Genomic DNA, 13156 nt, shown 5'->3' on the forward strand with positions numbered 1-13156 from the left:
ACTCTCGTTAATTCATTGGCAGAAGTAAACTATTAATGATTTAGTAATCAACTATAAGGAATAAAACCACTAATTCACAGCCCCATTGCTTTCTATGTTAAATTCTGCAATTTCAAGCATTAATGGCTACTTTGTCTTAAGTTCAAATAAAGTGGCAGTCATTTCATGTCGAAATTATACCTTTTCCTAACTTGTGCTGAAAAAATTCAACATACCTTTAATTGCATATTAGAGCGTACTGGTTCCCGGAAGTTTGATAGTACAAAAACAGGTACTTCTGATCTGAACAACAGGGCAAATGTGCCCTCCTATTATAATTTTATATACTTTTTTATTATTCAAAAGAAACTTTCAACAGAGGTTCTACAGTGATCCCAAGTCGTCCCCACGCTTTCAGTTGATACCAAAACTACCAAAATATTTCACCTATTGACAAAGATACAGCTATGCGTAGGAACTATTTTGTTTAAAATATGTACTAATTAATGGTTCTATACCATAAACGCATATTGAACGCTGCTTAAAATGGAGCAACCATTATAATCACAAAAGTAAGTGCGTTCGCAATTTCAATTAGAACAAAATTCACGCAGGAAAACGAACTTGCTTTCAGAAATCTATAATTAAGCGTGTTGGCTGCTCTCTTAAAAAAAAACAAGCTTTTTAATAATGGAACTAATATACCAGAAAAAAATTAAAGGTGAGTACCCTTGTTTTTGTGATATATGCCATTGAAAATTTGTCGGGAAATAATTTTCTCTAGATTTTTGTAAAGTTAACATTGACACCTTTTTTCTTTCAAAAACTTTGAATAAATAACAACGGCTTTTTAAACTCTATGTTATGAAATTATGAAAAGAAAAATAAGGGTTAGCGGTCATTATGTTTAATGACACTACATGGGTAAAACCAGAGGTTTCCGAATATCTGACAAAAAGACAAAAACAAGATCAGCAACATCCTTAATGACGTCTATGACACAGTCTTTCAAGTTTCATAATATTTGCAAATATTGTTTTCGTAAAGTTTTGACATTTTAAACAAACTTTGTATAATGATTAAAGGATTTAATTTAACATTAAATATGGTTTCTGAAGATCGTCCTGGTTCCTGGTTCTGATCCATTTCCGAGGCATCCTGTTGACGATGTAATCGTTACTGTTCTTTGATGTGAACAAAGAATCTCCTGCTGACATCCATGCTTCCAACTACGTCAACGATGAGCCTTTTATTACTTTGCTCATGACGAATTTTAAATTACTTTTGGAAAAATCAAATTATTTGGAAAGAATCTGTCCGTAAGACATTAATAAAAATCTTTCAATATGTCTAGATGAACTGTAGGGAATGAAATTATCTTGTCTTTGTTCCCCAGTGTGACGATTTTGATTTATTGTTTACTCATATCTTGTGATAAACTTTCCTTTTAAAAATTTTATTTGCTTGTTTCCATTTTTAATATTGATTTAAAAAACATTAATAGACGTATTATTCGAGCAGTAACTTTGGTTAATCCCAATATTTGATATTGCATGACGTGAAGTTTGTGAAATTCAATTTTCAACGAGTTTAAATATTCCAATGTAATTATAAGCTAACGAGCGCACCGAAGTTTTTAAAAGATCTTCTGATGAAATACTGTGAAACTGACTCAAACATCATCATGGGAAAACCATCTGAACTAAGGATGATTTAATAAACAAAACTAACACGATATTTCAGTTTGTCCCAATAAAATTTGCAAAAAGTTAGCAATATACTTAAATGAAATTGATTATAAAGATTGATTTACAAACAAAATTAGCAATAAATGATAATGAAATGCTTTCTCTATCTCGTAATCGTTTGGAAGATAGCCTTTTTAATTGGAATCAAATTGTCTTATTGAAATAAGGAATTGGAGTAGACCTTCATGGCAAATCTAACGCTTACGGTTACCGAACTCTAAGGAAAATAATGAGGTTTTTATGAAGCGTTGTTTGAGTTCACGTTATTTGATTTAAAATACAATTACTGATGGGCAAACTTGTTTTACACTACAATAATATTGATGGGAGCTACTTAAGATAAGTTGATGAAGATTGTCTTGTAGCACGAATATGTCTAATTGTCAATCCGAGAAACAATTTCCGGAATGATTTTATCCTATGTTTAAAACACGAAATGATGAGATCAATGCCTTTGTCCACGACGCCAGACCAATATTCTACAACTGACAGACACATTCATAATTGCACTACTTTTCAATGGTCAATGGAGACAGATTCTAGGGGGGAAATTGACTTGTTTAGAATATAGAATATTGCATGTACTTATGTAACAGACGGTCTTGTAATGCCATTCATATAATCAATGTTCCTGGATTCTATAACCTCCAACAAGTTATCTTGACCATTTGCAATGTATTCTCATCTCTATAATTTCATACCATAATTCCTTTCTTTTACTAAATTTGGAAGGAATTATTTTTCATTTCAAAAGATATCTTGCGTTTGTTATTAATACATTGGTTGCTGCTCAGAAGAAACCTTTTGAACCAAGAGTTACAAGGGGTGAACTTGAAATCATCCCTTCAAACATTTTACGAAGCCATCACGAGTTGGTTAACCGTTATGAAATATCTGTTTCACAGATGACGACGGATATGTTCCACTCGTCGTAACCACAAACGCGTCCTCCTTTTCCCCGAATATGACCAAACGTATTAGACTTATCACTGGGTTTGTACTAAAAAAAGCAACACGACGGGTGTCACATGTGGAGCAAGGTCTGCTCATTCTTCCGGAGCACCTGTGATCACCCCTAGTTTTTGGTGGGGTTCTTGTTGCTTAGTCTTTAGTTTTCTATGTTGTGTTTTGTATACTGTTGTTTGTCTTTTGTTTTTTTTTTGCCATGGCGTTGTCAGTTTATTTTCGACTTATGAGTTTGAATGTCCCTTTGGTGTCTTTCGCCTCTCTTTCATCTTAGTTTTTCACGAAAATAACTAATGCGGAAGTACTGCTGTTACATGTTATACGTTTTAAACATCTAAAATATTGTGTATATCTTATACGCTCTATTAGTAAAATCAGTATAAGAAACAACTAATTAAAACAATACAGTATCGAACCATGCTAGCAATTACCAAAAGCAAAATCAGAGCACTTAACCTGATATTATGACCTCATGTCATATATTTATAGGGTGGCTGTACCTCAGAGTAGATTTCATGCAGCGACGTCATAAACTATGTGGGCGAAATGATTTTGTTCAATGTCAAGAACAAATTTGTACAGTATTGATATTTCAATGCAGAAAATGTCAATGCAATATATATGGTATTGCAAAAAAGTCTTTCTATGTTAACATGATTAAAATGAGATGTGGGTATACGCCAATGAGACAACAACCCAACAACAAAAAATAAACAACAGACATTTTGAGGGCAATAAACAGTCTTCGACATAGACATGTGCCTATGAAATATGTTAAGCTATACATCGTCTCGAATCTACATAAAATTGGATACATTGATATTGATTTGCAATATCGATCCACATTTGATAAAGATTTGCTGTATTATTCGATAAAGAAAAAAGTTTATTTACGAGGAAATAAATGCTTACGGTTAAATGTAGATGAACAAGTCAATCCTCATATTCATTATTATTGATGAAATAGATATATGTCTTATGACAATTGTAATATAAGTAAGTATATAGCTCATTATATGTCAAACGATCTGCTGTTTCCTAATCTAATTTTGAAGGTTTTTGTTTTATTGATTTTTTATTCCGTATTACGTCATTGATTTTTTTTATAAGAACTTCAGATTTTGAACGAAATTAAGCAGAATAGGTAATATAAAAACAAACTCGGAAACACTCAATATGATATTGACAATTTAAAGATAAAAGCAAATAAGTTTTCCTACGCTGGTTCTAACTAAACATGACGTATTGTATCAACTTGTACACATTTACGGTTGCCATTGAAACTATTTTTTCCTAGAATTAAACAAGTTTGGTACAAAATATGTTTCCTTGACAACATTTATTACCAGAAATAATAATCCGTTTCTAGATTTGGATATCATTCTTATAAATGAGATCACTTTGAATGGACATCTATTTTTAAATATAGGTTTTATCGGTACCAACAATGATTTTGCTTGTGTTGATTAAAACATTACAAAATATGTACATGTATTGCTATACATTTATGAAAACTTGTGGTCATACATTTTGTCGATGTTATGTATTATGTATATTTTGGAATTGCGTAAGGTTATGCATTTTTCAGAATGTTTATGACGGTTTTATATTAAATCCATTGGATGTGTACTAATTGATACTGAGAGAACATGATTTATATAAGTTGTTATTGGCATTTAACTAGCTTTCAGTAACTGCGTTTACTCTTAGATTGGTAATGTGTGTCTCTTTGTCTTTATGTTAGTTGATTTTGTGCATCGTGCAAGTCTGATGAGTCTAGCCATTACAAACAGAAGTTTACAGTTTATTCTTATGGTGTGCCGTTACACCACTGTCTCAGGATATGGAAGGGTTGAGCGCTCACAAACATGTTTGACCTTGCAACATTATATATGCTCATGTCCCAAGTAAGGAGCCTGCAATTCAGTGGTTATCTTTGGTTGATATCTCTTATATTGTTTTTCGTTTGTTGTTTTGTACACAAATCAGGCCATTAGTTTTCTCGTTTCAATTGTTTACATTTGTCATGTCGGAACCTTTTATAGCTTGATATGCGGTAGGGAAGTTGCTTATTGTTGAAGGCCGTAAGGTGACATATAGTTGCTAACTTATAAAATACGTCATTTGGTCTTAGTCGGAAATTTGAATCATTGGCAAATATATACCATTAGACGCCAAGTAACTTCCTATAGCCCTGCTTGCAATTGTCCCCATTGTAAAGGGGTAGGGGGTAGTAAATTCGTTAATTTTAGATTTCCCTAAGCGCTTTATCCGTTTTTCTTGACTATGCATCTACACCAGTTCCTCCTTTCTTTCAATTCGTTACTGGACTATTTGTTTTTAATGCGAATTGATTGATCTCTGTGTATTGCAAAACATCGTAAGTTTTGTATTTTGATAAATGCATTTTTCAAATATCTGCTTTTGATGCTGCAATTTTCAATATATGATATTGATGGTACACAAAACCTATACTACAATCTCGTGAAGTAAACGAATGCTGTTTAAATGTGATTTGGCTTTAACAGCCCTACTAGGAAGGCAGGCTTAGAAAGTGTATACCGTATGGCAAAATTCTTTATGAATTTCAAGTGAACACCAAATATGTCCAAAATTGTAGATATTTTTAAATTTATATTTTGTAGGTTATATTAGTAAAATGGAATGAACCTTACCAGAAGTTAGCATCATGTGACTCACAGGGAGTAATATTTGTTTGGATAAAACATGAGGGAAGATGGTCCATAGAACTTATCAATGACAGAAACAATCAGGTAGATACATTGCGAAATATTGTCTCTTAAAATCTATTTAATGCGCACTATTTCCAAGCTTTAATTAAGTCCTTTATTTTTGTACAACTTCTATAATCATTTGGACGAGATTGAATGCCAAGGAAGGAAACCATGCTGCATCGTAAGCATCAAAACGATACAATGAACCGTTTTTTGGTATTTCTCAGACATTGTTGACAAGTGACCCAATTCGATAGAAGCTACCTGCTTTAACATAATGTACGAGTTCACAGATGAAGTTGATATATAAGTCTGCTACGATGAGAACGCAATTATTACGTCAAGTTTAAAATCGTCTTCTTAATAATAGATTCAAGCTGTTTTAGTACTGTGCTTAAACTTGATACACCATACCAGACAGCAGATTAACGGACTGAATGACCATTGACTCTTCATGTGTGAAACTATGGTTGATATTTTGACAATGCAACAGTTTCGTATTCAAGCTTTACTCATAACTGTCAGATCTGATGTCAGATATATTAAAGATTCCTGTTTCGCCAGTCATGCACGAAAAGGAAGTCTAGGTCCATTACCCGATTCAGTCAAATGTCATTTTTCAAACGCTCATTTGATATTCATGCTGGTGAATTAACAGTAACCCCGTACTTCAGAGAGAGAGAGACTTTGCTTTGAAAATACTATCATTGTATGCCGGACCACACAAAATACTTGTGTTTTAACATCGTTGTCTTGCAAGGAAAGCTTTATGATTTAATCTGAAACTTATTTGACATTGTAGGGAATTTCGGTATTGAATGTAAATTGATGATAAAACTGGTAAGGTAACAATGGATGTTAATATAGTCAAAAACTAAATACTCAAAAACTCGAATACTTAACCGAGTCTCTACTTGAGTACTTTGAAACCATGAATAGGCGTCAATTAAGCGTGCATGCATGTTGTTATGAGCCGTCTACTACAAACTGTGTTGCATGTGTTATTAAATTTGATAACGATTATTTTAATTTATTCACTTGCTCTTAAACTCTAATTCTAAAACAAAACAATGAGTCCATGATTGGTATAATATCACTAACAATAACAATATCAAATAGTTGTTGTTAGTTAAAGAACCCAAGTTATTCTTGTTACTTAAAATTATATGATCCTTCGAATTCAACAAGGATGAATACGTACTCTGATTCGCCGACAGTTTGTTCCGTACGCAGTGACCTTTATTATATACGCATTGATTCAATAATTTTTATTACATTATTACATTATTATAACCATAAACTGGTTTCTTATGACTTTAACGAGTTGCATTCTCTCAGAGTTAGGATTTGGTGTGCATACAACTTTGTTTGAACATACTACTTTAATGTCTTTCCTCTAAATTTTCCGACTTCAAAGGATTTTTAAAAAAATATATTGCATATTGCAATATTTGATTTAAATTTTCCTACAGACATAACAACTATGCTAAAGACAAATCTTTGTATGCAGATCATTGCCTGTGTAATCTTAAGTATTTATGGCACCCTCAACGGAGTTTGGGTGACATATTGTTATTGTTCCGTTCTTTTTTTCTTCTTTTTATTTTTATTCTTCCACACTTTTTGTCCACGCTATTTCTCGGAACTGGATGGAACAATCTTGATGGAACTATGCTATAATGTTGACCACCATGTGAAGTTGTGCATTGGACTTTGGAATGTGCATGATGGCCAGCGTTGCCATGGAAACTAAAAAAATGTTAAAAAAAATCAAAATTCTAAATCTTTCATTATTAGACCTAACTGAATGAAACTTTATGGTAATGTTACCTGGTATGCCTAGATGTGCAGACAATATTTAGAAATTCCAAAATGGCTGCCATTGACATGGAAACAGGGCGAAAGTTTAACATTGACCCTATGGGAAAACACATTAAAACTGCATTTTCTTAATGAATATAAAATCAAACCCAATGAAACTGTATGTATATGTAACATGGCATGTGCCAATTTGGCATCTGTCTTTGGAATTTTGGAAATGGTCACCGTTACCATGGAAACAGCAAAAATGTTCAAAAATTTCAAAATGCTCCAAACTTTATGAAACTTTACAGATATGTTAATAGGCATGTGCTGAATTGATGTTTGATTTTGGAATTTTAGAATTTCAAAATGGCTGCAGTTTAGTGGCAATGTGGGAAGGGTGCCATTCGCTATTGCTTGCAATGGCAAATCTAGTTGTTTTTGCTTTTGTAAGATAAATTGTGCAAAAAAAATGTTTCATTAACTAGATCCTTCGTTCGACTTCTGTTTAATGAAAGATAATTAATACGTTTTAGTTGGTTTATCGAATTTGGATTTATGAAATTAATTAAGTTTCGTAGTTGCTATATACATGTCATCATTACTTTCTACTGCATAATGAAAGATAGGATCAGTACTAAACTCTCTTAAAATCTGTCAGGATTTAAAAACATGCACCTAGCTGCTCTAATTTACATCCTTTAGAAATGTTTTACAATAGAACAGATTTGGACAATTTTACCCTAGAACTGTTCTAGAACAATTTAAAACAGTTTTATGACAAATTATTCTGACAGTTCTGAGGTAAGAATTTATCCCAGCTGTACATAATAATACCTAAACAGATCCTGTAATCAAAATAATTTTCCTGAACAATATCCGCCTGTTATAAAATTGAGAATGGAAATGGGGAATGTGTCAAAGAGACAACAACCCGACCATAGAGCAGACAACAGCCGAAGGCCACCAATGGGTCTTCAATGCAGCGAGAAACTCCCGCACACGGAGGCGTCCTTCAGCTGGCCCCTAAACAAATATGTATACTAGTTCAGTGATAATGGATTGTTATATATAGTTGAGATCACGTGGTTGAGATAATCATTTGAATTAGTATTTGTATAAGTCAGCAACTCTGAACAAATGTTTGCGTATGATTCTTAGATCGCTACGAAAATTACTCGCGTTCCGGTCACGAACACTATAATTGTGTCCAGTTCAAACAATTCAGTTTGATAAATAACTGTGATTTAATTTTAAGTATATTGAATTATATTTTATTAGGTGACAGATTTTGCCTGGTCTCACGATGGTCGTATGGCACTGATTTGTTACTGTGACGGTTTTGTTCTGGTTGGGTCTGTTGCTGGACAACGGTATTGGTCATACATGTTAAACCTGGATAACTCAAACGTCACTTGTGGAATATGGACACCCGATGACCAAAAGGTAGAAACTTTAGTTCAATATTCATTTACCTTGAAAAAGCACTTCCATTTTATTAAACCAAAGTGGAGTTTAGTGTCTGAGTCAAAAAAATGCTTATTGTTAGATAGAAGCCGTAGCTTATTGTTAACAATATCGTTGTGAACTTTAAAAGCTAGTCTAAGTTCCCATTTTTAAATAACAAATAATTGGTGCTTCATTTTCGTTTCAACTTATATCTCTTTGCGCTTACTCATGGTCAAATATATATACCCGTGTAAAAACTGTATTAAATTCAGAATACCGTGAAAATAGCGATATATAAATAAGATAGAACATCTACCCATGTATAATATCCATAGTAGTTTTCTATCCTTCAGTTTGCTACCGGATGTCTAACGTATACACAGAATATACGAAAATTGTTTCTATATGGACACATGCATGTCTATTGCTGAAGACTATGTTGGTTGGATATTTTTTGTCATTGGGTTGCTGTTTTATTGACATATATATCACATTGTATTCATTATTGTATATATGCCTGTCAGATATGCTGTATTGTTCTACAGCTATTATTCATAAATATGTCCACGGAGCAGTTGTGTTTTGTCCTCTTCAGATTTAGCTTTGTTTTACTTTTGACACGAATGCTTTAAGAATATCAAGCACATTTGATTCTTGTATTATCACCGTTGTGTAAATTTTTCTACAGTATCAATAACGTACAGCTAGCATGACTTTTCAGAAAGAGTCGAGAGTACTTTAAGTGTAGTCCTTGTATAAAAGATAATTGCAGATGTCAATTATAGCCCAAGACTACACTGTAGATGAACTGACAAATTTCAGGAATTGTCAGATGCACAATACTGGTAATGACAATGGATCCATTGGTTTATGCTGATTCAGCAGATGACTTTTCATGGCTGATGTTATATTCAAACTTCAAAATTGATCGTAGTGTCATATTCATTGCTTTACTCATTGTTTTCTGGACAGTTGTACATGGTGGAAAAGTACATACCGCTCAATTGGATGAGGATTCTGCATAGATACATTTGATTTGGAATCTAAATATATAATTAATAAAACAGAAATCTCTAGTGTCTTGGAAATAAAAATAATTGAAGTAAAATTATATTTCTTGTATGAATGTTATTCATAATATAACATAAGGAGATATGGTATAATTACAAATGAGACAACTTTCCAACAAAGTCCAAATGAAGCGGACTTAAGCAATTCAAGATCACCGTACGGCCTCCAACAATGAGCAAAACCAATACCATATAGTCGTTTATAAAAGGCCCCGACATGACAAAACGTGCAACAATAAAAAAAAATAACAACAGCCGGATTTATGACAAAAAAAAATAAATGAAAACCAAATATGACAGACAGCAACCAACTACAACCACTGAATTACAGTCTCCTGACTTGGGACAGGCGCATACAGAATGTGGCGTGGTAAAACATTTTTATGATCGTCCCCATTAACCTCGGACAGTGGTGTAACATATTTACAAACTGTAAAAATCAGTATGAAATGGCTTGACTCAACGGATCGGCACGAAGTTAAAAAACAACTAACTTAAAGACAAAAGTCCCAGAGGACCGATCTACGATTAAAGAATAAAATGGAGAATGTGTCAAAGAGACAACAACCCGACCAAAGAACAGAATACAGCCCAAGGCCACCAATGGGTCTTCAACACAGCGAGAACATCCCGCACCCGGAGGCGGGCTTCAGCTGGCCCCTAAACAAAAATGTGTACTAGTTTAGTGAAAATGGACGTCACACTAAACTCCAAAACATATAAATGAACTAGAATTTAAAAAACATAAAGCTAGTTATAACCAATAGCAACTAATACATAAATCATTTTTGTCTGACTTAGCTTTTAAAAGAAGTCGCCGTTTTATTTTACACCCGTAATAAATTTGTCTAATATAAATGAAAGTTTGTTGATAAGAAGCAGACAGACGACCTTCCTATATAAGCCAGGCTTTAAGAAGTTAATGGTATCAAGAGTTTATTAGTGTTTTATGCATAAAACCATTCTTTTCTTGTCAAACTAATAATGGCTTTTAAGTAATATTCACCTAGTCTGTGCAAGACGTAATTGGAATGTGTATGTTGTCACGGAGTTCAAGATCTTATTTCATATATCCGAGTAATGTACCAACTAGAAATCATGTAAACAGTTTCATGGGTGGAAAGCATACACATAATTATTTTGGTATTCTTTTCAAATGAAAAGTTATGTACAGAGCTACCTATAATGTCGACTTAACTGAGTTCATAGAAAATATGATTCATATGGAATGCACTTTCAAAATTCTGTATCGGGAGATATGTCAATGATATGCAGTACATTATAACTTTCGTGACAACGGCATTACATTTGTATGAATTCATTGACACGTTAAACAATTATCTGTATAGGGATTGCTTTGGTCACTTTGATAAAATATGCCTAATGTATTGATGCAATTGTAGGTAATTTTCGGCACAACTGACGGTCAAGTTATACTGATGAGTTCAGCAGGTGTAATGTTAACACAGATATCGGTACAAATAGGCATGGACATCGTGTCGATGGCATGGTCGTCCGAAAAATTCAACATGGATGAAACAGATGGAAATACTCAGACCAGTAGACAATCTTTATCCTCAAAAGGTATCTTTAAACAAAATTATCTATTAGTCTATTTTTTTAGTGTAAGAATAAAGCAAGTTACTCAACAAAGTTTCGTACTTGAGGTATTGTGCATATTTGCTATTACCGTCAATTATCTTTTAACATATTTTAATATACTTTTTTATAATATAGCGCCAAAGATAACGTACAGTTTGTAGATCATCACCAGTGCCGTTTCTAAATTAGCTAACAAATTCCGATACCACCATGATGATGGGCATGCTTTCGTTTTGAAATTACCACCTATCGCATGTTAAATATTCTAGTATCATGTATGTATCTGTCTTATTGTCTAGACGACTTGACGATAATACATCAATCATCTCAAGTTAAGATTCAATGCTGGAAAAATACTCTTTGTTACATTACAGTATACATATATTCAGTGCTTACGTGGTGGACGCTTACCCTATCGACGTACACGATTTCGGAAACCATGTGATTCTCTCAGTTTTTGTAAATTACCTTGAATAGTATCTTTTTAATTGATTAACGAGCTTTGGACTATTTTGCCTAAATCTAACATACGAGTAATAATTTATCTGTATATTCCTTTTTTAAATCATTTTTTAACAAGTCAGAGGTATTGGTAAATCTTTTATTAATTGAATGATGAATTGTTGATAGACCTCTTTTTAATAACAATATGAATTATTTTTCTTCTAATATAATTGAGATTGTATGCTACATTCAATACGTATATTATCTCTTATATTGTAAGGAAATCGTTCGTCATTGTTCACTAATATTATTGTTTATCAATATTGTTTTGAACATCAAATTAATCAACTTATTATTTGTATTGTTGTAGAGGAGACCCATATTCTAGCAGTTTGTTTCAGATACGGAGCTGTCTATCTGATGTCAAGTCCTGACGATCCTTCTCCACATATCGTTCATACATTATTAACAGGTACTAGTATTTATTGTTTAGAAATTTATTTATATGAAAAACTATTACCATTGGCATTTTTTTCCTATCATTATTTTGCTACACTCTGCGTTATATTTAATAACAAAGCTTTTAGACGTAAATTATACAATGGGCAGACAACATCAATTTAATTCACTCTTTATAATAACTTTTTGTTTTTATCATATGCCTACGCAATGCAATGAGATTAGTGTCCTTTATTTAGCATATAACATTAACATATAAGGTATTTAACATGGGTTTTCTAATTTTGGAGGCAGTACGGTTGCCTATAATTGCTTACATCCACTTCATTTGTACTTTGGTGGATAGTTGTCTCATTGACAATCATAACACATCTCTTTATTTTTGTATGTATATTATTCTCTAAACTGTCATTTACTTTGCTCTTAGGTTTAAAAATGGAATGGTCAAATTGTGGGAAAGTTTTAGCTTTAGGCGGTTTTACACGACTTCCAAATCTTCAGTGCCAAAATGAAGTACATTTCTACAGTTCAGAGGGTACACTTTTACATCAAACATCACTACCATCTCAGGTAATTATCATACATCTGATTACACAACCGCCGGAGTTAATTATCATAATTCAGACTTCACTACCCTCTCTGGTAATTATCATACATCAAACTTTACTACCATCTCGGGTAATTATCATATAGATGACTTCCCTAACATCTCAGGTAATTATCATACTTTTGACTTAATTACCATATATAAGGTATTTAACATATATCTGACTTTATTACAGTCTATTTAATTCTCATACATCTTATTTCATTACCATCTCTATTACTATTTTTTCATCTGACTTCAGTAGCGTTTCCTCATGTAATCATCATACACAAGACTTCACAACAATATACGGTA

The 13156-nt window shown here is 32.8% G+C and overlaps 1 protein-coding gene across 1 annotated transcript in view; it reads left to right on the forward strand.

Moving 5' to 3' along the window:
- Positions 1-13156, forward strand: part of LOC127725572 (tubby-related protein 4-like) — a 79502-nt gene that overhangs the window by 44525 nt on the left and 21821 nt on the right. The window contains exons 3-7 of the mRNA XM_052232636.1: positions 5339-5467; positions 8513-8677; positions 11154-11334; positions 12167-12268; positions 12683-12825. Of these exons, the coding sequence (XP_052088596.1) occupies positions 5339-5467; positions 8513-8677; positions 11154-11334; positions 12167-12268; positions 12683-12825 (720 nt within the window). The remainder of the gene's footprint in view (positions 1-5338; positions 5468-8512; positions 8678-11153; positions 11335-12166; positions 12269-12682; positions 12826-13156) is intronic.

This window comes from Mytilus californianus, unplaced genomic scaffold (genome assembly GCF_021869535.1).
Source record: "Mytilus californianus isolate M0D057914Y unplaced genomic scaffold, xbMytCali1.0.p SCAF_15, whole genome shotgun sequence".
Lineage (NCBI taxonomy): Eukaryota > Metazoa > Mollusca > Bivalvia > Mytilida > Mytilidae > Mytilus > Mytilus californianus.